Source organism: Microtus pennsylvanicus, chromosome 20, assembly GCF_037038515.1.
Source record: "Microtus pennsylvanicus isolate mMicPen1 chromosome 20, mMicPen1.hap1, whole genome shotgun sequence".
NCBI lineage: Eukaryota > Metazoa > Chordata > Mammalia > Rodentia > Cricetidae > Microtus > Microtus pennsylvanicus.
The window spans coordinates 18,365,651-18,389,297 of record NC_134598.1 but is presented as its reverse complement, the minus strand read 5'-3'; the positions used below and the strand labels follow the sequence as shown (position 1 = coordinate 18,389,297).

General features: G+C 36.8%; 1 protein-coding gene across 6 annotated transcripts in view; it reads right to left on the bottom strand.

Annotated features, from left to right (window-relative positions):
- Positions 1-23,647, bottom strand: part of Nav3 (neuron navigator 3) — a 477,963-nt gene that overhangs the window by 6,371 nt on the left and 447,945 nt on the right. For all 6 annotated transcript variants that reach the window (XM_075954789.1, XM_075954787.1, XM_075954788.1 and 3 more), the window contains 9 exons: positions 18,468-18,565; positions 16,106-16,201; positions 15,312-15,480; positions 13,908-14,143; positions 7,100-7,254; positions 6,026-6,097; positions 5,225-5,421; positions 4,215-4,333; positions 179-382 (listed from right to left, as the gene is read on the bottom strand). In XM_075954789.1, coding sequence (XP_075810904.1) covers positions 179-382; positions 4,215-4,333; positions 5,225-5,421; positions 6,026-6,097; positions 7,100-7,254; positions 13,908-14,143; positions 15,312-15,480; positions 16,106-16,201; positions 18,468-18,565 — 1,346 coding nt within the window. The remainder of the gene's footprint in view (positions 1-178; positions 383-4,214; positions 4,334-5,224; positions 5,422-6,025; positions 6,098-7,099; positions 7,255-13,907; positions 14,144-15,311; positions 15,481-16,105; positions 16,202-18,467; positions 18,566-23,647) is intronic.

Below are 23,647 nucleotides of genomic sequence, written 5' to 3'. Positions count from 1 at the left end.
TTTTTTCTTAAAGAATTTGAATGATGGAAATTGCTCTAGTCGTAACATTTTGAATGATCAGCCTCATCAGGCTGATTTCATACATTAACTACAGTAACTGGTCTTTGATAATGATGGCTAAATACCAATGACTACAGACTGATGTGAAGCTATAACAAGAATAGCAGTCCATGCTTACCAAGGGGTCCCCTTCTGTATCAGTCTGGGGAATGTGCTTTGATGCTGTGGCTTCCTTCGTCGATGTGCAGCCTTCATACCCAACATCTTCTGGCCGCAGCTGCAGTAGTGCTGGGCCCTCCTGAGGCAGGGATACAGGATTCCACGGGTAGGTCTCAAGGACCCACTTGGAGGGATCTTCCCATGGGGCGCGTTTCCCGTACATCTAAAAGTTCACCACATTACAAAGGTCATTTATATCAGTTGAGAAAAAAATCAGGTAGCTATTTTCATATTCAGTCCTCAGTAGAATTTTCCAGATTTTAAATGTAGATACATCTACAGAGGTCACTTTAAAACCCCAATTCTACAAGACGGAAGGGAGCACCTGATGTGAGGGAAAGCACCAAGGAGGTTTATTATATGGAAATAAAGGCATTCTTGTACATGTTTGCTGTTACAAATAACTTTAAAAACCCAGGAGAAATGAAGAAACAAACAAAATTCTCCAGGTTGATAAACGAGATCTAAAAAACAAAATCTGTTTTTACAATAAAGGGAGTTCTCTAGTAAAATGTACTTTGGAAAGATGAAGAATGAAGAGGCGTTTTGTCCATTCATTATACTGAGACAGCCATTCCCCTCCCCGCCCCGTAATTCCATCGCTTCCGTTCAGAAGACATTTGATACACTTATAAATGAGAATACTACAAAAAGAGGAAGAAAATGGAAACCCAAATATGAGGTCTGTAAGAATCTATGGGAAAATCATGAGCACAATTAAGAAAAAAGATACAAGAGACTGGAGAAAGCAGGCTCAGTATAACACAGGGAGATGATGATCCCTGAGTTTCTATGTTGTAAACAATGTTATAAACTGAAGAGGAGATGGTGCCTGGTGGGATTTTGTAAACAAGGAGTAAGGCTGAAAGACCATGGAAGAAATGCTACACTCAGGAGGAGGCAATGGTGTCCTTTCTTTTCCTTTGTGACCTGCGTCTCCTAGGATCATTCTGGCTACCAGGTGCTCTAGTGACACAACCTCAGAGGACAACTTGTGATTTCTCTGTTGATAGCCAGTGCTTTTAGGGTTTCATCGAGACAAAAGAAAAATACAGGTGCTGTGAGTACAAGCCCATGGAATGCTTTTAAGGTTCTCCAGAAATTATATTAAAATTTGAATCCATGATAATGCAAAAATTATCTAGGTCCCAATATTTCTTTTGTAGGTAGGAACAGAGGCAGAAATCTGAAGATTATTTGTTTTCCATCACTTTTTTTTAAAAAAATATCTCTCATATGGGAGCAGGAAGTTTTGTCTCAGCTAAAAACTACTTAACATAGGATAAAAAAAATACAGATATGTGCACAACTGACTAAAAGGGAAAATGCACAATTCTTTTTGAGGGGGAATCAAGACAGGTTTGTCTGTGTAGTCCTAGCTATCCTGGAACTCACTCAGTAGGCCAGAGATCCATCTGCCTCTGCCTCCCAAGTGCTGGGATTAAAGTCATATGCCACCTCTGCCTGGCAATGTACAATTCTTAAAAAGTTTGTGTTTAGGGGTTTGAGGGATGGTTTGGTGGTTAAGAGCACTGATGAAGCTTTAAGAACAGCCAAGTTTGATACTTAGCACTGTCATGACAAATTACAATCTTCCTTAACTCTAGGTCTAGGGTAACTGACACCTTCTTCTCACCTCCAAAGGCTCAAGGCATATATGTGGTGCACATACATACCTACATACAGGCAAAACACTTATCACCTAAAAATATTAAGTAAATCTCAAACAAAAAAACTGTAAGTCTAAAATTGACATAAAAAGACTTGAGAGTGCATAAAGAGTTGACACCAATCTTTATAAAGAATCAGCTAGGACAGCAAGAGTACAAAAGATCAATCAATCAATCAATAAAAATAACAAGAAAATAACAACAGAAATCTAAACATTCAGAAAGAGATGATTTAATCGCTGACATTTCAAGAAAGATGGAATCACCAGAAGAACTCAGATTGCGTGTGTCAGCAGCATCCTTTCCAATCTGAACATGTGTCACAGAGCATCCCCCAGATGGTCCTCAGTGAAGCACCAGCCTTCATCCAAAAATGACTTTCCTTTTACAATCCTCTAAAGTGACAGACCCAGAATCATGTCTTCACTTATTCCTCTAACATAAGGTCACTATGAGATCCAATGACCTTTTCTGCCCTAGAGGTCATGGACGGGGCCTTCCAAGATTCCCATTATCTAAATTCTTTCGCATAGTAAGAGTTTCCACTACAACAAAAACAGTCCATTATTAAAAGTGTACAGTTTCTGCCTATTCCATGTGCCGGCTCTAAGCTTGACTTCTATATCTATAAGGTAACCTATTTAGCTGCTCACACTAACCTAGTACCAAGTTATCAGAAACCACAGCAAGAAACTTGAGATTGATAGACTTCGTCTGAGAGGTTATGATTACTAAAATGCGCAAGACCCTCACCCAAATGGAAACTTTACACAATCATAATGTTCAAGAAAGAGTTTTACAAATATTATTTACTATAATATAAAAAAGATGCGTGTATCTCCAAAGATAGAATCTAAGGAAGTTAAGCAGTTTATGTATTACTGATTTGGGGCTCATAAGAGGCTTCTGTTGCTTTTTGTTTCTCAGCAAGCAAATATAAAACATCAATCTACAAACAAAGATTAAGATAATAGTTTATTCATATGGAAACTGTATCTGAGGGGAAAAACACTTCATCTAAACGTCAATTTTATCATAGAACTTCTCTAATATAAGTGAGTTTTCATAAATGATGATACTATTTTTAAAATAAATGAAATCTGAGAGATGAGCTTACATTGTATGTAGTATAGTGGTTTTTGAAAATTCATAAAATGCAAAATGTTTGAAATAAAGTCATATCTTTTTCCTTGAATCCGCTTAATAGTCTGTGTCTTACAATGGATAACTGTAATTACCTATCTATTTAATAAGAACATTTTCAATACCCATTGTAATAGTCTTGGCCTTCAATGCATTGCTGGGAGAGTTACTTCTGTACAGACATGTACAAATACATATACATATATATATACATATACACCCACACACATATACATATACACACATATGTATATACACATATACATATATATACATCCACACATACATCCATGCATATATACATATACACACATACATATATATACATCCACACATACATACACACACATATATACATATACACACATATGTATACACACATACATACACACATATATACAAACACGCACATATATATACACACATATGTATACACACATACATCCACACATATATACATATACACACATATGTATACACACATACATCCACACATATATACATATACACACATATGTATACACACATACATATATATACATCCACACATACATACACACACATATATACATATACACACATGTATACACACATACATACACACATATATACATATACACATATGTATACACACATACATACACACATATATACATACACACACATATATATACACACATATGTATACAGACATACATCCATGCATATATACATATACACACGTATGTATACACACATACATATATATACATCCACACATACATACACACACATATATACATATACACACATATGTATACACACATACATACACACACATATATATACATCCACGCATATATACATATACACACACATGTATACACACATACACATATATACATCCACGCATATATATACACACATATGTATACACACATACATAAACACATATATACATACACACATATGTATACACACATACATATATATACATACACACATATATACATATACACACATATGTATACACACATACATATGAGCCTTGTGATAGGAGACACACTATTGTACATTTGTCGCTCTTTAGTTTTCTGCATAAATATCCAAAAAAAAGGAATGGATTTGTTTTTGAAAGAATAGGGGCTTGGTTTCTTTTTTTACTTTGTTTTTCGACACAGTAATACAAGTCAAATATTCTACCTGAAGGCCTTCCCTCACTGCCTCCAGAACGTAAGGTACCAAGGAATAATTCCAAAGGTCCATGAACCACACCCTAGAACCTTCCACATCCATGGGGCAAGGAAGAAAAAGCCGAGGACCTGAGAAGACACAAATGATAAAATGTTTCAGAAGCATTGTATTTACCAATCCAAACACATGTTTAGAGATATTTTGGAGAAATATAGCACACGTATTCCTAGAAAATTCTAATGTTGGTCAGCCCAATCGTCATGAAAACATGTTCATGGAAGGTCAAGCCTGCCCTCCAGGCCTCTTGTTTTCTTACCAATGAAACATTAATTGTTTAATAACACAGAATGAGAAGAAATAGTGACATTTCTGCTCCAGTCCTATTTTACAGACACTATAAAGTTCAGTAGCACAGACAGGAATTGTGGATTACAAGATGTCATTCATGGTAGGATTTGGAATCAGTCTAAATACTCTGAGCTGAAGATAGGATTCATGCCTGCAGCTAAGGATATTTAATGGCTGATAACAGTGGGAAATGTAGTTCTGCCCATGAAACTTAAGGAGTAGACAGACACCACTGTGCTCCCCAAAGAGGGGAACTCAGTTTTATCTTTTGAAAAAAAACGTGAAATACAAAACTTATTTACCAGAATGCTCTTATTTTTAACTAAAGTCTTCTCTCAATGACATATCTGAATAAGTTAATTAATAGAAAAAAATCTGCGAAGTATTCTTTTTAGCAAAAAAAAAATTACACTGAGGACTTTTTATTTGGACTGGTGGTCTAACTTTTGGATACTTTTCTATTTCAAACTTAATTTTACTTTCCATAATTGTCAGATACAATAAAATAATTGTAGCTGTAACCCCCAGAGAAAGATGGTTTTACGAAGGAAATAATCCCTTAATCTTTGGAAGCTTTGAGAAGCCTAGCTTTCTTTGTTGTTTCGTCATCCAGTCTGGCCACCTTTACACAATGCTCACAGGAAATGGGATATTCTAATTCTGGAACTTACCGATGGTCACATCAGAAGAACTATGTGTTTCCAAAAAGCTATTGAGGTGATGCCATGTCTTAGGAATCCAATCTATGATTTTGACTAGGTCATTATTCCGTATATTCCTTTCGATTTCCATCTCTATCAATTTCCTTCGAAGATACCTGCCTAAGAAGCCTTTCACTGGTTCTGTGTGGTTTGCACACAACACCCACCTGCAAAAAAATAAAAGGAAAATCCAATGTCCTTTTGGAGAACTTAAAATGTATTTCCATAGTAATTTTCATTGCAATATAAAGCACTAATGTTCCTCTATTAATTAATAGCCACAGTGTGATACTGCAAGCATTTAGAAAATCTATTATCATTGGAGTTTTACTTCATAGCTTCCAAGGAGCTTATGTTCCTGAGAGTGAGTGGGTGCATGCATGCTGAGAGGGCCGCTGTGGGAGAGTGTAGATCCTGAAATAGGAGCTCTCTTCACAGCCTTCACTCAGAAGCAGGATGCTCTATTTTAGCCAGGGAAGTAGTGTGCAGGAAGAGAAACACTTTTGATGACAGATTAAAGATCACAGAATGTCTGCTTGAGAAAGGGTGCCAGGAGAGTGAGAATTATCCCCACGACACAGGTCACTGTGGGCAGGAGTGTCAACAAGCAAAGGGAAAAACAGCCGTTTTTCTGATTAGAAAGAAACAGTAACATGTGCACACAAGAGCACAGCTAGGAAGGCAGGTGCGTGTATGCATGTGTACACACACACACACACATACACACACACACACACACACACACACACACACAGTCCTTTAAGTCCATACCTGAAATTGTGATGTAGCTCTAAATTTGGTGACGAAGAGACTCCCTGATTCATTGTTCCAATAATATAAGGACTAGGAAAAATAAGAGAATGGAGCGTTTATACATGCTAGAGGGAAAAGTGATGCAATTCTCTCTGGCATGGACCACATGGCAACTGTTGCTGCTTGACCAAGTTCTGCATTTAACACTGCAGACCACACTTCATTTTTAATGATTCCCAATATTAATGCCTTTCCTTCTGGGAAGTTTTTGTTTGTTTGTTTTTGTTTTGTTTTGATTTGATTTTTTTGGTTTCTCTGCGTAACAGCCCTAGCTGTCCTGGAACTAGCACTGTAGACCAGGCTGGCCTCATACTCACAGAGATTCGCCTGTCCCTGTCTCCCAAGTACTGGGATTAAAGGCGTGTGCCACCACTGCCCGTCTCTCTCTGGGAAGTTTTGTGCAGGCTTTAGTAAAAGATAAAATTGTACACAATGGTAGCCTCTCTAAAAAAAAATAATTCTTTCAAAACACTCCCACCACCATGGAACCAGGGATATCATTGTGCCCTCCTAATTATACCAAGAACAGGAAAATTAGAGATTTAACAGATACCCCTGATCCCAAGAATGAAACATCTACCTATCACATTCCCTATTCAAAGAATCCAACCATTACACCATCCACACTGGCATCCTAGACTTCTGGTATGTCTATGGAAACTAACATCATCAAAGAAGGCATAATGCTTGCATAAAAGTACCCAAAGATCAGGTGCAGTAGTTTGGGAAGAGAGAGGCAGGGGGATTACTGTGAAGCTGGGGCCAACGTGGTTAAGATAATGACACCTTGTCTCAAAACAAAACCAGCACCTAAACAAGCAAACAAAGCAAGACAAACCCCTTCTAGAGACATAACTGTGGATAAATAAGTATTCTAAAGCACACATGCAGATTCTATGGAAATTTAGGATCCTATTACAAGTTTTGCACTAATGGTATCCACTAGAAGTGTTAAAACATATAAAGGTACACAGAAGTCAATGGCATCACCATTTCTTAACGTGACTGGTCCGATTATTTTCACGCGCTTACCATTTGTTGTATTTACAGTTGAGGAAACCATTGAAGATATCGCTCAAAGAACCCACGTGGTGAAGATTATCCAGAATGATGACAACGGGGAGCTCCACGCCGTTATTGCCAGCACTGCACTGCTCAGCCAGGTTGGCAAGATACTGCTGCAATTCCTTAAAGAGGCCAAGCGGAACACATCAGAGATGAGCCTCCACCACACGCAAGCAATTGACAATTTTAGGAATCGTACACTGTGTCCTTCCTTTGATTTCTTTTTTTTTTTTCATTATTGTCATGAATGAAGCCCATTTAAAATTGAGAGGCTCACATTTTTAAAGAGAAGAGGAACAGTATTTCCACAGGATATCTAAAACTGAATACAAGGTTGCATTTCAGTGGTTCCTCCTCAGAAGGAAAGCCAGAGAAGCTCAGGACGGGAATTTACATGGTAAGCTATAAATTTCAGGTATCTTTTTCTTTTTGAAATTTCCGTAAGATAGATTTTCATCAGAGTTATTTCGGTTACAGACTAAAACCAGAACGGCACCTTTTAGGTCCTTATATACTTTCAACATTTTGATTTAAATTATTTAGATGAGTTGAATCTAAAAGTATATCCCTAGTCCTCAGACCACCCCCCATAGTAGATAATTAATTATTTATTTATAATCTGCAGGTGACTGCTGACATTTTAAACAAAGAAAGCACTTCTTATATTTTACAGGATAATTTCGTATCAGCGCTTGATATTTCTTGAGCTTCCTGGTTATTTTCCATGCATTATTCTTGTCTAATATCTTTGAACCTAAATATGATAACAAGTTCTCTGATTGACGGGTCTCACAGATGGGTAGGTCAGGAGCAAAATTAGGTTCCTTAGAATTATCCTAATCAGTAAGAACATTTCCATAATATTTGCATATTTATAATGCCATTCTCAATTTGTAAATCTTGTTCAGGGTTAAAACAATTCCACGATCCTGATTTCTGGCAGTCAGGTAAACACATATCCCCCCCCCCCCCACACACACACACTGGATGCTTCCTCACTGTATCTACAAAGTTAACCTAGAGAACCAACAGCAAAGCGGATAAAGCAGCAAAAGGCATAGTAGAGGCACTGAGTAACAGTCATTCAAGGTGGCCTTTGAGATGAAACTTGGATAATAAGTAAAATTCCAACTGGTAAGTTTGAAGTTATTCATTGTTTCAACACACCTTTATTACGAATTTCCTCTGTGCCAGGTAAACTGGCATTGAGAACTCAAGGACCAGTTTCCAAGAACATCCAGGAGATTAGCAGACAACCTAGGCAGTAAGAAAATCACAATACCATACAGACGGCGAAATGCATAAAACACTGCACTAAGAGTTAGAGGAAGCCTGCCCTAGGTTCAAACAACAAAAATATAATGAGAGAAAGTGTTTAAAATATTCAGAACAACCCTCCCAACATTATAGAGTACAATTATAAGATATATTTATGGAAATAATAAGAGTTTTGCTGTAGCAGTGGGAAACAGTGTATGGTCGTGGGATGTGAAAAGGATTGGAAAGCAAAAAGAGACTAGATTCATAAAGAGGGAATTAGAATGCATCACACAGGAAAGGATAGACCTATGGACCATTGATGCCTTTGTTTGCTTGTCAGTAGGAGGGAGCAATTTATTTATCAAAAAAATACGATGACTAATGAAACTAAAAGCATCCCAGAAGCTTATTATCTACAAAGAAGCTGGGCAATATACATGTAACTATAATTAAGATAAACTTGCATTATTTTCATATATTTTGTTTTACAGGATGTAAAGATTACTCACAGCCTCTGGAAAAGACTCTGAAGAAGCAGAAATACTTCCCACTAATTTTTTTATGACTAGGGAATATTGCAGTGGCTAAAAATGAGAGAAGAGCTTCCCATGTAGAAAGACAGGAATAGGGAAAGCCAGAAGTGCAAAAATATGGTGCTCGAAAGACAAGTGGAAAGAATGAGCTTTGTGAAAGGAAAACACAGGTAAATAATTAAGAAGGAAGTTAATAATCTGAAATGGTAGGTAAGATCATGCAGTATCTCCTGGTGACCACACAGACACATGTAATATTCATGGGATGCAATAAGGTCAAATTATGATTGCATAAGGAGAAAAGGGATGAGCCCAAAGAACGTTGAGACTATTGAAGCCAAGGGACACTATCGTTCTGAACAGGAAAAGTGTGGTATTTTGGATTGAGTGTAGAAAGCAGCCGAAAACACTGGAGGATAATTGAGCTAGATTTTAAATGAAAAGAGATTCTATTTTCCATGCCATGAATGGATAGAGCTGACAAAAGAGTCATGGGGAATTTTAGAGGGAAATTGTAGGAATCCGAGGAAACAGGAAGGTGGTTGGGTAGAGGTTAATAGCAGTGGATGGGCCTCTGATGCACGGCCCACATCTGCTGTTTCTAAATATAATTTGATCAGATAAACTAGAACACACCTGTAGGTTGAAAGTAAACCTTGAAACGGGAGAATGGGCATGGCTAATGATGCTCAGTTCATGCCTACCCTCCAGGTCAACACACAAGAAGGCCACTAGAATCATTCAAAGGGGAACAGGAGAGACAAGGATAGAACATCAGGAACATTTTCATTTGTGAAGGTAAAAGCAAGCAGTAAAAACGACCAACAAAGATCTTACCACAGAGCAGGAAGGAAAGGAGGAGTTAGAATTATGAAATCAAGAATTTTTAGAAAGGAAATTCTTCTAATATCAACATCCTATACACAAGGAATCAAGAGACTTCAGACCAGCAGAACAATGGATGGGTATGAAATAGGTTCTGGAGACTATGATAAAAGCCATGGGCTACTCATTTTTATAACCCTCCTGGAGATCACTTTGTGATTCTCAGGCCAGCTTATGGGATATAAAAGCTTAGATGGAGGGGGTGATGCACTTCATTAAGCCTTTGCCATTTTTACCAAGTTAGGCAAAATAGAGCAGCGCCATACGCCAGATGGGCATGGCAATGAGACAAGTTCATGGTTAGACTTTGAGACCATGGACAGAGCTACTGTTCCAGTCCATTGCATCCTTGTTTTCTTGGGTTTTGACTCTAGACACTACTGATGAATCTGTCCATGCCAGTTTTCTGATCTTTCCCTACCTAACATTCCAAGTGGCTTCAGCTGGCCACAGACTCTTTACTAAACCCATAGCCATCCTTCTAGAGCTGTTATATGAAATGTCACAAAGTGTAATTGTTTGTGTGCTCTGCTCTCAATCACAATATTCCAGCTGGCAGCTTGAGGGGAGGGCTTGAAGTGTGGGAAGAAGAGGAACAGAATGTAAAATGAAGAGGACAGAAAACACGAGGAGGCACTTTTCTTTTTCTCTTTGATGGCTTATTGTTAGATTTTATTTTTTATTTTTTGAGTAAGTGCTTTCTGGCCATGTCTCTTCAATGCTTTCTAGTGGCATAGCACAAAACAAAGCAGCAATTACACGACTCTATTTTCTTTGCAGCAAAAGACTTATTATTTCATGCCTCATTAGCATTTTATTTTAGAAAAATCTATATTCCTCATGGGTAACCCTAACACAGTCTTAACTTGTCATTCCTCTTCATTAATATCATCCTCCCACTCATACCCTCTCAACTCCAAAATCCAAAAACCTGTGGATTCTCTGTCAACTTGAAAATAATAAGACATAGTCTCTGGCTCTAATTCTGTATCCAGTCTGACTGACAGCTTATTCACCCATAACAAACCAAGGGAGAAAAATTAACATCTTTCACTTGTATTTTGTGTTTTCTCGATTAATACTATATGATTTGTCTAAGATTTCTTCCTATCACCAAGTTTTATTTAAATACTCCTAAGAATTCCACCCCTGACTACTTAGCAGCGAGAAATCTGAGCTGAGCAGTCCCCTTGCCAATCTGAAAAGCAAAAACAAACAAACAAAAACAAACAAACAAAAAACCCACAGCCCACGTAGCCCCACTGGAGACAGATGCGAGAACATTACCTGGTAAGCCACAGTCTCGTGGAAATACATAGATTAATAGAGATGGGTTAAATTAAGATATAAGAGCCAGAAACATGCTTAAACTATTGGTCAAACAGGATAGCAAATAATATGGCTTTTGAGTGATTATTTCAGGGCTGAACAGCTGGAAACAAACAAGCAGTGTCCTCACAACAATGTATACATAAATGGATTTTCACAAGAGAATATTTTGCTAGAGGAATTGACCCACTACACTTTACATTGTCAAACTGCTTCTCATTGATTTTTAGAGCTGATATATTTAATTCCAGCCGTCTATAAAATGATCCTCTGCTTTATCAAAGTCCATTGGTCTCCTCTTCCAAATCCATTTTACTTATTTTCTAACCACTTTTTTCTTTTGTTTATTTTTTTCAAGGCAAAGAATTTGTATAGTGTTCTGGCATGTCAACAACGAGGAAAAGCCGAAGAGAACATAGGGTATGCCCAAGAGACCTCAGAGTTCTTTTATCTTTTGATTGGAAAGAAAAGCACAGTGGGCTAAAGGGCTTTCATGTGGAGATACAAAGAAACAGGAACACAGCATACATTAAATATGCAGGTGGGAACAAATGAGCAACTGTCTCCTTCGAATGCAGCTTAAAGAGGAGTCAAGTTTTCCATGTCGAGATTTATGCAATTCTTCAGTCCCAATGACAAAGAATGGCACGACCACAATTTGAAAAGTGCTCAACTCCACAGAAATACTCATAATTTACAGGACACATGTATTTAAGCCTAAAATTCCCCATTGCACTTTATGTATATTACTGTTTGAAAAGAACTTTGAACCAAGGTATGTGTATGTTGTAGAGTATGTGTTCTTAGGCAAGAAATCTCCATTGGTGTGCTTGCCATCTTTCACAGTTTATCTCTGTATTTTTCTGTATAGCCACAAGTTGCAGAGACAAAACAAAGCAAACCCACATACATTTTCTTTGAGTTCTCACCACAACCTTCCATTTCCCCTTATCCTACAATTGAGAAAAAATGAAGGTGCTAAGGAATCTAGTAATAGTCCCCAATGCTTCTCCTAGTTAATGTACCATCCCACTGAGACGGGACTGCTCATTGTACCAAGGGGTGGCCGCTAATATCACCAATTGATCAGTCTACTGATGAGTTGATACTGAATGGGCTAATCAAAGGGAGGGTCTGGTGAAAGGGTGTGGTTCCCTGGGGCATGTCTTTACAGGGTATGCAGGCCCTCCCTTTCTCTCTGATTTGAGGCAACCCTGAGATGATCCTCTCCACCTAATCAAGTTCTCTTATGAAAATGCTGTTCTGCTTTGGCAGGTTAAACAAAGGGGCCAGCTGTCCATGAACTGAACTCTCAGAAACTGAGCCAGAAGGCATCAACCTCCCTCCCTCTCGGTTTATCTCAGGCATTTTTATCACAGTGAGAAGAAGCTGATGAACACGTTAAGGGGCTTGGTCAGTGTACACCATCCAACTAGGCTATTTTGAAACTGTGGCATGACTCTCTCTCTCACTGGGACTCCATCAAGGTATCCCTGGTGACAGTTCACTTTCCCAAGAGCCCCTCAGGTAGCAGCCCCTGAGATTTCAACAAACAGAACAGTAAACAGGTGTACTTCCTACTTTAACGCTCTCCACTTTATGAAGTAGAGCTGTGCAAATGAGGTTGGGCATTTTGTATTGATTTATTTGTTTTTCCAAGACATGGTTTGTCTATATAACAGTCCTGGTTGTCATGGAACTCACTCTGTAGACAAGGTTGACCTCGAACTCACCAAGATCCTGCTTCTATCTCTTGAGTGTTGGGATTAATGGTGTGCACCACTACCCCCAGTGACTTGCCAGTGAGTTTTACAGTCTCACATTGGTGTGAGGAGTCTGTCTGTCTATTTTTTGTTTTTATTGGTTAATGAATAAAGCTTTTTCAGTCAATAGCTTAACAGAATATAACCAGGATGGAAAAGATAAAAGATATAGAGAGAGAGTAGGTGGAGTGAGCAAGACACCTTATAGCCACCTGAGGAGAAGGAAGTGAGTCACGAGCAAGAACCTTGCCAGTAGATCACGAGCCTCGTGGTAAAATATAAAATAATAGAAATGGGTTAATTTAAGATGTAAGAGCTAGTCAATAAGAAGCTAGAGCTAACAGTTGAAGTAGTGATTTAATTAATACAGTTTCTGTGTGGTTATTTTGAGTCAGGGCAATCCAGGAAGAGATGAGCAGCCTTTGACAACGTCACAGGCCAATATAATAGCAGAGACAGATCAAATTGCTATAGTAGATTAGAATGGTAGCCAACTTCAACATTCCTCACTTTCCCAAACTTCTCGTGCAGAATTTCTCTAGAGACAAGATGTCAGCAAATTGCTACTTTATCAGTATTTCTGCAATAATTACAGCTATCTCCAGATCAATCTCTATTCCTGCAACATCCCCATTAATTCCTGTTCATTTATTGATGCTTAAACCACACATTGCCTTTTTATACAGCCTGGCTCGGCCTATAGAGTCATTTAACCATCTCCTTTCCATAGCACCATAAATTGCTGCCTTTCTTGTATAACACTTTGTAAACACATAGTTTAGGGACATCCACAACAGAGGCTCTGCCATTGTATTAGACATAATCCCAGTGACTTTCCAGTTACATGGTAAGTGACTGTTACTAAAAACAGAAGATTTATGGACATTAATTAAAGCAAAATTTGTTCAGTGTGCTGACATGAAAATTGCATGTGATTTTAAAACTCGATTGCCCAGGACACTCCTGGATAAAAGACAGTTATTTTCTTAGTTTTCTGTGACATACCTTACTTGACTTGTGGTCCACATTAAAAGTAGCAATTGCATCCTCTGTTTTTTTCCTCCCAGATTTGGCTATTACATATTCAGCAAGCTTGTTGGCTAAATAGGTCTTTCCAGTACCACTTGGTCCTGAGAGTATAATTCTGTGGTGCTCCATCAGCAAGTTAAAGTACCTTTGGGTAATTGGTTTGGGGATCAGTGTATCAAAAACAAAACTGTCCAGACTATTTTCTTCTACCCCTGAAGGAAAAAAAAATCAAAGGCAATAATAAGCATTATTCGTTTTTTGGGGGCAGAATTAGAAATATATTATGAACTCAAAATAAATCTTTGTTATTCATAAGAATGTAGTTCTTGCAAAATAATTTTCTGGCTATTTTTAACTCGCAAGCATTGGTTGTCATTTGAACACTGATAAGAAGGCATAGTGAACATCAAAGCTGCTTTCTTCTGTTCAAGCTGCCCTCCACTGCCAGCTGCATACTTTCCATTATTAAAGAAAGAAATATATAAATTTACATTTACTGAGATAAGCAAACATGCTCATTTCTCTTAGAGATGTATGTACAGTGCTAGAGAAGAAAGGGAGATATGTAAGATCTATAGAACTGAGACAGAAAAATGGCTTCATGAGGAGTCAGCAAGGAGTAGTAAAAAACAAGATGAGTTCAAGGCCAGCCGAGACTACATAGAGAGACCCTGTCACCAAAAGTCATAACTCAAATGACAATGCTTGGTCTTCTTTTCCACCCCATCCTTATTGCCTTCTCTTACTCATGAAGTACCCCAGCTGTATAGCCATGTAAGCTTTTGGAAAAAAATACAAATTACAGTGTTTGTCAAAGGATTAAGAAGAGAGCAACATTATTTCATTATTTCCTTTTACTAACACAATTACTTTAATCACAAAACCAAATATTGACAAATCCTGCTATTAATCCACAGTTTATTTAGATACCTCCACATTTTCAAACACACTCAAACAGATAACTAGAGAGGCAAGCCTGTGTCAGTTGTTGCATTAGCTATAACTAGACACAACACCCAAAGCATGACTCATTCCTGGCTCTTGACTTTCATTCTGCACCCCCCGTGGATGTTTATTAAATACACATACTTTTAGCTTCAAAATATGGTGATGAATATATTAGTTCAGTAAACCCAATAACGTTAATTGAAAGCTTGTCTCAGAAAGAGAAGTTAGGAAAAAAACCAAAAAGCTGAAATCTCCCTAGTTACCTTTCTTCTACAAGTCTTGGGGATGGTACAGAATTATATTTCTAGACAAACCAATATTCATTTCATACGTTAATACATTTTATAAAAGTATGCAAACTTTAACAAACTATAAGCGCAAAAGAAAAAAAATGAGGTGTCTGGGTAAAAGTTGTCCTTTTTTATTTTTTACCTTTCAAGTTCACAGTGATGATATTATTATCTCCAACCAGGTATCCACAAGGCAGCAGTTCAGGCACTTCTAGGTTATGGGATCTAATTAAATCTCCTATACAGTAGCTAGCGATACAGTCAGAGCTCAGACCAAGACTAGAGGATGTGTCGATTCGGAACACATATTCCTAAGGTGGTCCACAAAAAAGAAAAGTCAAAACAGAGCTTCAACTCATCTGTAACAAAGATAAATTCATGAAGATACAAAGCTGGGTGTTAAGACTTTTGATTTATAATTCTGTCTATAGTCAGACCACCCTGAATGCACCCAAGTTCCTCTGATCTCAGAAGCTAATTGGGGTTGAGCCTCATTAGTGCTTAGATGGGAACCACTGGGATACTTAGTGCTGTAGGCTTTTGGGGTATAGAGAAGACTCACTAGTTAAGAACAGTTGCTGCTTTTCCAGAAGACCTGGGTTCAATTCCCAGCACCCATGTGGTAGCTCACACCACTTGTAACTCCAGGCCCCCAAAATCTGATTTCATTCGTTTGCGCACAGACATCAGGTATACATATGGTGTGCAGACTTAAATGCAGGCCACTCAGACACATAAAACCAATACATCTTTAAAAATTAAAAGAAAATTTGGACCAACTATATAAGAAGTGTTATATTAAACAGTGCAAAGAGAGAAATCTTTCCCTATTGAGATGGGGGAGAGGATCAGATACATTTAAGCTATGAAAGTTAAATAAATTATCAAAAAGGTGAAAACATAAAAATTTATGTCAGGCTACCTTTAAAAACTTACCTTAAAGAGACGCCTAATGACACCGTCTAAGACATCCCATTTAGTTTTTCCACTCACACCAATGGATCCTATCAAATAAGCCTGAGACTTCTGGTCCTTAATGAGAACAAAAAGAAAAGAAGGCCCAATAGTTTATTAATTTATCACTATACTTCCCATTAAAATGTACTAATCTAGTTCCTGCTTAAGACTGCATATGGCAGGTTATATAGAACAAAATATCCCTCAGCGAATTAGTCAACTGAGCAAATAAAGTAATAGCTAGAACAATAACTAAACAAAGAACTTAGATGACAGAGTAGGGAAAGGGAAAGTGGTGCATAAGATGCTCAGAAGGAAGGCAAGGTGAAGGTGTCCCAGAAGAGCTGCTTTCCCATACTGATATACTTGATGCGTTCCTCCTATTAGCAACCGTGTGGAAGGAAGACACAGAAGACAGAATGGATCTCATCAAACAAACATAGGACTTCATATTACTATTTTATGATTTTTATCTTTGATAAAGCAAACGCGCAGAATTTCTATCTTCAACTTAAATTTACTAAACAAAGCATCATTAACAGCAAAGATATCCACACTACTGTGACATTTACCTATCTGAAAACAGGTGTGATTTTGAAGTTATCAGAAAATTTCTAAGAACCAGAAAGAGAAACTTACAGGACTTATTATGGAGCTCACGTTAATAGTAGAAGTGGTGGTCTCATATCTATATTATTTATAGGATTTATTATTAATTCTTTTCTAGGAATATGAGAGATACAAAGCTTCTGTCAGCTGTAGTTAAGTTAGAATTTTTTTTGGTTAGGTGGAAATAATAATTGTGATGCCAGTAAGTAGAATTGATTAATAATTGCAATCCTGGTTTCTATAGTCTAGTGGTCATTAAAATATAGTAAAATAATTATTGAGCCAAACCTTTAGAATGCAAGAATTCTACAGCACATAGTAGCTACAGTAAGAACGTATCTACTTATGAAGAAAGCATATCTCTATTAAGAATATGATGAGAGGTCAATCCCTCAGCTGACTCTAAACCTCAGTTTCTTTATCTGTAATATTTAACACTCTCAGTGTAAACAAACATTACCCTTTCTACTGCCATGTAATCTGAGTTAGAAGTCTAATCTTTCTTTCTTTTTTTTTTTAAGAAAAAGTTCACAAAAGTGTTTTTGATACTTCCTTTAGTACTATTAGGAGTGAAATTTTTTATGTTTCCCAAATTACTTTGTTGGAGACTTGCTCTCAGTATAATAATGACTGAGCAATGAGGCTTCTGGGAGGTGTTTGGGTCAGTGCAGACATGAGAGTGAGGACATCAGGGTAAGAGTAATGTCTTTGTCACAGCTTCTCTCTTCCTTCCAGAGATGCCAAGAAAGGCACTATAAGAACCAATCAAGACGTTGACAATCTGCAACCCAGAGTGCCCACACCAGCATCCAATCTGGCTAGAAGCTCTGTCTTAGACTAGTCTGCCTCTGGAACTGGCGGGGAATAATTTTTAAAGCCATCTCTACTACGTCACTTTTTTTGTGGCAGTCATTATATACCTAGACAACTCTCATGAATTGTTCTGGAAAAAGATGTTGGAACACATTCATTGTTCCTTAGAGTTTTTCTGGGTAGGAAACCTTTTTCTTCTTCTGTGTTTATAGTGCAGTTTCTAGTATGTTTACTGTGCTTACATAATACAATAGAACAACTGCTTTTAAATTAGATGTAGTTCAGGTTTCCCTCAAACCACAAGACATAAATGGTCACGTGGGAAAAGGAGGCACAAGTCTACAGCTCAGGAGAAAGATTATAATGTGGGATTACTCCCAACATTTTCAGAAGCAGAATGTCATTATTAAAATTCAAGTGCTCTAACTATTCTTAAACTTTGAAATAGTTTATTATTTTTGATTGAAAATATAAATGTGCATTCTGGGCTACTGAGTAACAATTTAATTAAAAATCCCTTTGAGTTAATTAGGACACAGAGTCAAATGGCATTAATTTAAAGAGAATATTTGAATACAGAAGTGAAGTTACATAGTTGCCTGATTAGATAGGACTATGCTTAAAATGGACATGGACAAGTAGAATTAATGGAGTATGAGCTACTGATTTCAGTAGACTCTCTCTGATGTCTACAGTATTCATTATCTTACAGGCTCTTGTTTGTACAAAGACCACATCAACAACCTGCACATGGTGATGTCCTTTCTTTGCTGTCTCTGTCCTTTCATCTTATAAAACATGTTTAGCTGGCGCCAAAGAAGCAGGTAACTACAAGAGCAAACCCTCAGACATACACCACATCTAAATTAGTAAGTGTTCTAATTCCTGACTTACAGAGAATATAAGATTAGAGAGATACCTTTGCTCGACCATAGCCCTTGCTTATGGAGACTATAATTTTCACACTGCGGCCATCCTTATGCCCAGTTGCATCACCAGTGTCTTCTAGCAAAATATCTACAGAATCAAAAAGAAACATAATTACTACAGGGTAAGATTAACTCAGGGTTGCTTCCCGTCCATCTTTTTCCATGTCTATATTGTAAATATTGTCCAATGGAATCTGCTCACCATATTAGCCAAACTGATTAGAAAATCCTCAGCTCTCAAGAGGATGGATTATGTGATGGTACTAAAATTTCACCTTAAGAATTTATTTCTGCTTGCAAAGATTTTTACTTAAGTGTGAAACCACTGCCTTTGAATGAGGAAATAAGTTTTATTCTATTGCAGATAGGTCTAGATAATACTTGAGGAATATCCAGGCACCATTTTAACTGTAACAAACTGAAAAGGAACCTAAGTTTTCATTTTATGAATGCAAAGGTGCTGAGATGCGAGTGGTTATCAAATGAAACATCTTCCAAGCATCTAGTATATGATATAGTTGTGATAGGACTTTCTATAAATCTATCATTACTAGGTATTGTTAACACATTATGCATACCTACTGAAGTATGTTACTCATTGTTCTCCTGTACCCTACATTAACAGCTTCAAAACTAAAATTCTGTTTTTAGCAATATTCTAGTAGTTACTGAAGCATGCTAACTCTTACTGGCATTTATAATACCAGCTTTCAAATGAGATTAAATACTAAAATTTAAAATAAAGGAAATAAATGTCCAATTTGAAGAATTGGTACGGAAAGCCTCCTACATGTATGTTTTCCTTCAGCAATGATGCTATTATTGAGTCATGCCTAATATGAAGACAGTATTCTGTAGACAAATATAATTTAGCTATATGCTAAGGAATGCAAGTGTTTGACCCAACTTCACTAATAATTTCATACAAATACTGTGACTATTAGCATCATCAGAACAATTTATTAAAATGACTCCTAAAAATGGAAAGTTTCTATTTTATTTGAAATAGGATCTTGTTCTCTTATAGGCTAGAAGAGTTCTTATAGAACTCATGGCAATCCTTGTCTGGGATTACAGATGTGAGCTACCATACCTTTTTGGCATGGTTTCTGTTATAGCAATAATAATAATGTCTAATTTTGCAAAGAGGCAAAAATTACTTAAAGATCATATAATTAATAAAGAACTTTTAGAGTTATGGTGTATGGAAAATTTATACAAAGTTTTATTATTTTTATAACTATTAATACTATTAATATAATTTTATGTAGGGTCAATGCAGGGTTTTGTGAATTCTTTTTTCTTTTAAATTTATTTTGTGCTATTGGGACAGGCTTTCTCTTTGTAGCCCTGGTTGTTCTGGAACTCCCTCTGTAGACCAGTCTGGCCTTGAACTCACAAAGATCTGCCTACCTCTGTCTCTGAAGTGCTGAGATTAAAGGTGTGCACCACCACTACCCAGAATCTTTTTGTGTACCCACACACAGAGCTTAATCCCAGCTCTCTCCTTCACTGTCAAGTTTTAAGTCATCAAAGAAGATCTTTAATAGAATTTAACTTATTTTATTAGAAGACACTGTCAAAGACTTTTTCCTTTCTAGCTATTGTCTTCAAAAATAAAGGTTTACATAATTATTTTTAGCTATTCTTTAGTAAGAAAGGATAACGAACAGTCCAAAGAGTCTATGACATATTTCAGAATGATTAGAATGAATTGCTCCAAGGATAAAAGTGATTGTCATTTGAAGAGATGGAAATGTTCATCACCTTGAGCTGGTGACTACAGAATGTACATATATATTGAATTATAAATTTATACAATTGAGATAAATAAATTTTAGCCTAATAAAATTGTTTCTAAAATTATTTTGATCCGAATTTCGGGAGTTTAGAGCAACACACCATTGGTTGTTCATATTTAAACTTCTTATAATTCCTGGCCAAACTTCCTGCTCAGTTACTCATAAATATTCATAACTCTTAGTTACTCATAAATATACATAAGCATTCAGAAAATACTTAGTAAGCATAAAAAAAGAAAACTTCATCTGGATATTGAGGTGCATGCACATCAAAGTAGAAAAAAAAAACCTTCTTGCTCCTCTAGATACATGTTCTCAACAAAGTGATTTTAGAATATGCTGGAAATAAACAGGGTGGTGAAATGGACAGGAATTGACAGGAGAGTATCCTAGATATTTAGGCATTTCTATCAGAGGTGGGGTTTGGGAGTAGACCACAAGGCTGAGAAGTCAGACCTCAGCAAGCAAAAAGCCAGGAAAATCGGTTCAGTCAAAAAAAGAAAAGGAAAGGAAAAAAAAAAAAACCAAAGTTATTTTAAGAGCTGAACATGAGCTTGGCATAGCAGTAAATGTAATCCAGCACTTGTGAGATAGAGACAGGGAAATCAGGAGAGCACTTCAGTCCTAACTACATAATGAGTTCAAGTTTTATGCTTGGGGCTACTGGTATACCTACATAAAAGCCTTAGCCTAAAACCACACTCACTGAAAACAAAAAAGGCTGGGAATTCTAGGAAAATGTTCATGACAGAGAGAAGACAAAAAAGAAGGGAGGGCATGGAGTCCTTTGAAGTGATGTTGAGTGAGTAGTTGTCCTTCAAATGGGATAGACCTTGCTTGCTCACCCGACATGTCTATCATTCACTTCATGTTATATTAACTCATAAAACAAAGCGTAAAATATGAAAATCTCTTAACAACTTAGAGTAAACACAACCTTTAAATGAATGAGTGATGTTCTTGGCCTTTACATAGATAGTTAATTAAGAAAAAAATAAGTCAAAATGCCAGACAGTGATTCATACAGAACAGGGTTTAAATACTACGTGCTGAGTATATGATCTTGACAAGTAGGACCACAGTCATTTTCCTAAGGCTTGGTTTACACCTATGTGAATGGGGTGGGGACTACCAACTTTGAAGGATTATTGAGGGGATGAAAGATAATATTTTTAAAAAGACTCATCTTACATGGCTCATAAGTTTTGTTGTCTATGATGTTACTCCTTTCTCTGTGTGCTCAGCATTTAAATTCCCCTCTTGGCAGTAGGATGGTTATAGTATGTCTCACTCTGATGAGACTCCCAGATCACCTGAGGGAACAACTCCCAGGAGAATACAAGCTCTAGTCATAACTTCTCCATAATTGTTTAGTGGAATAATAAGCTACAGTGATATGGGACAGAAGAAAACAAAAATTAAAGAACTATTTTATTGCCCCTAATCTCATAATCCTTTGTTTTTTGAGTCTTTGAAGCTTTTTGTGAGGCAAAAATATTATCTAAAAATTATAAGATTAAAATATATATTTTTAAAAGTTTTTGTCATGATATTAATGGCCATATAGAGTACTAACTAGTTCTAGTAAATGGCTTCATTGAGCTTCCTGTACATGATTTCGGGTTTGACTCTCTATCAGGTGACAAGGAATTAAGTTTTTGAACTCTAGATGTTTATAACAAATATTGATCCTTTAACTTCTTTGAAATGTTCTACACATGACATTTAAAATGTTTAACTTTTCTGCAGTGAACCAATACCATGCCTAACAGTGATATCTGAAGTCTTCAAAAGGAGGGGGGGGGGGCCACAATGATGATTCCACCATGACTATGATGAAAATCCAACCTAAAGACCAGCTTTGGACTACAAACTTCTCAAGACAATTTTGAGGTAGCTAGCTGGGAGATGATCCAGCATCATACACTACTCTAGCCAGGATCTGAGATAAGCCCTGTACTTTCCCATTATGCAGAGACTGGGCTGTACAACAAATGATAGAGCTTTCTCTTCTAGTACTTGACATTTAACCCTAATTTTTCCTTTCTGGATCCCCTAAAGATGCCGTCAGCCCCAGACAGCAGAAAGCACATTTAAGAATATGATGCCCACATTCCCAAGAGGTCAGGTGGGTGGTTTCTTGTTACTCAGTGGGTTATGGATATTCATCATTTTTAGCGGGGATGGTGGTTACAAATTGTTATTGTTATTGGTTATGGTCAGGAAGAAAGTTAAACAAAGAAGGTTAGATTAAGAGTTCTTGTTTTTGAAAAAGAAGATAAGGCATATAGATATGGGAGGATATAAGGGTACATTATTGAATCTACTCTGAAAAGAATTAGGGGGATATAGAAATAAGGTTAAAATGTAGACTTTTCAATCTACTTTTATACCAAAAAAGCAACTATTAGTTTTAAATATTTTACATTGGCTTGGATTTTTTTGTATAGTGATACAATATTGAGACTATTATTTTTAGAATATACTGTACATACATTTCTAATCTTGTTCAATGTATGGTACCATTGTAAGTCATTTAACAAAGTAATTCAAAATTCTATCTCTTGAAAGTTATTATTACCAACTATTTCGAATTAAAAGGAAATGCAGGTTAGCAACTTTTCACTTATTATAGTTGAACTTATAGTCATGTTAGGTATATTTTCAAGGTCAGAGTCTACAGGATATGGTATTTAAGGTGTTTTAATAACTACGTTCTTTCATTTTTTTATGACAATGAGTCTTGTCTGTTCCTGGCAGCACCAGTCTCTTTCAGAGAAGATGATGGGAAATAAAGAAACTCCATATGGAGTTTACTCTCTTTGTGGCAAAGGTTAGTTGCTGGGTAAGAAAGTGTTCTTGCTTTGACTGCTGACAATATGCGGTACAAACCGGACAAGTGGGATAAAAAAGAAAGGACTGAACTTTATCAACACAAGATAGGACAGCCTTTCATAATATCCTGCTTCACAGAAAAGTCTGTCAGATATGCTAGGCCAACAGGACAAAGATGGATGCCCCAACATTGCAGAAGAACCTTGGGTGACTGTCCAGCCAGCCAGCTGTTTCTGCCATTTCTCACATTCTTTTGGAAGTTGCTTGCTTACAATTCCTACTTACTCAGTTAATATTAATTTCTTCTTGCATCTCTGATGGAGTTGAAGACTTTATAGTTATAGTAACAGCTTTCATTTTTACTAGATTCAGAAGAGAAATTCTCTAAAGAAATTTAAAGTGTATAAGGTTGAGAGACATAAAAAGATAGTTTTGGTAATACAAGTTAGAACAGAAAAAGAATTAGGTACAACTTATGGACTCTACAAGATAGGATAGATATGGAGTATTTTATCTAAATTTTTCAGTTGTTA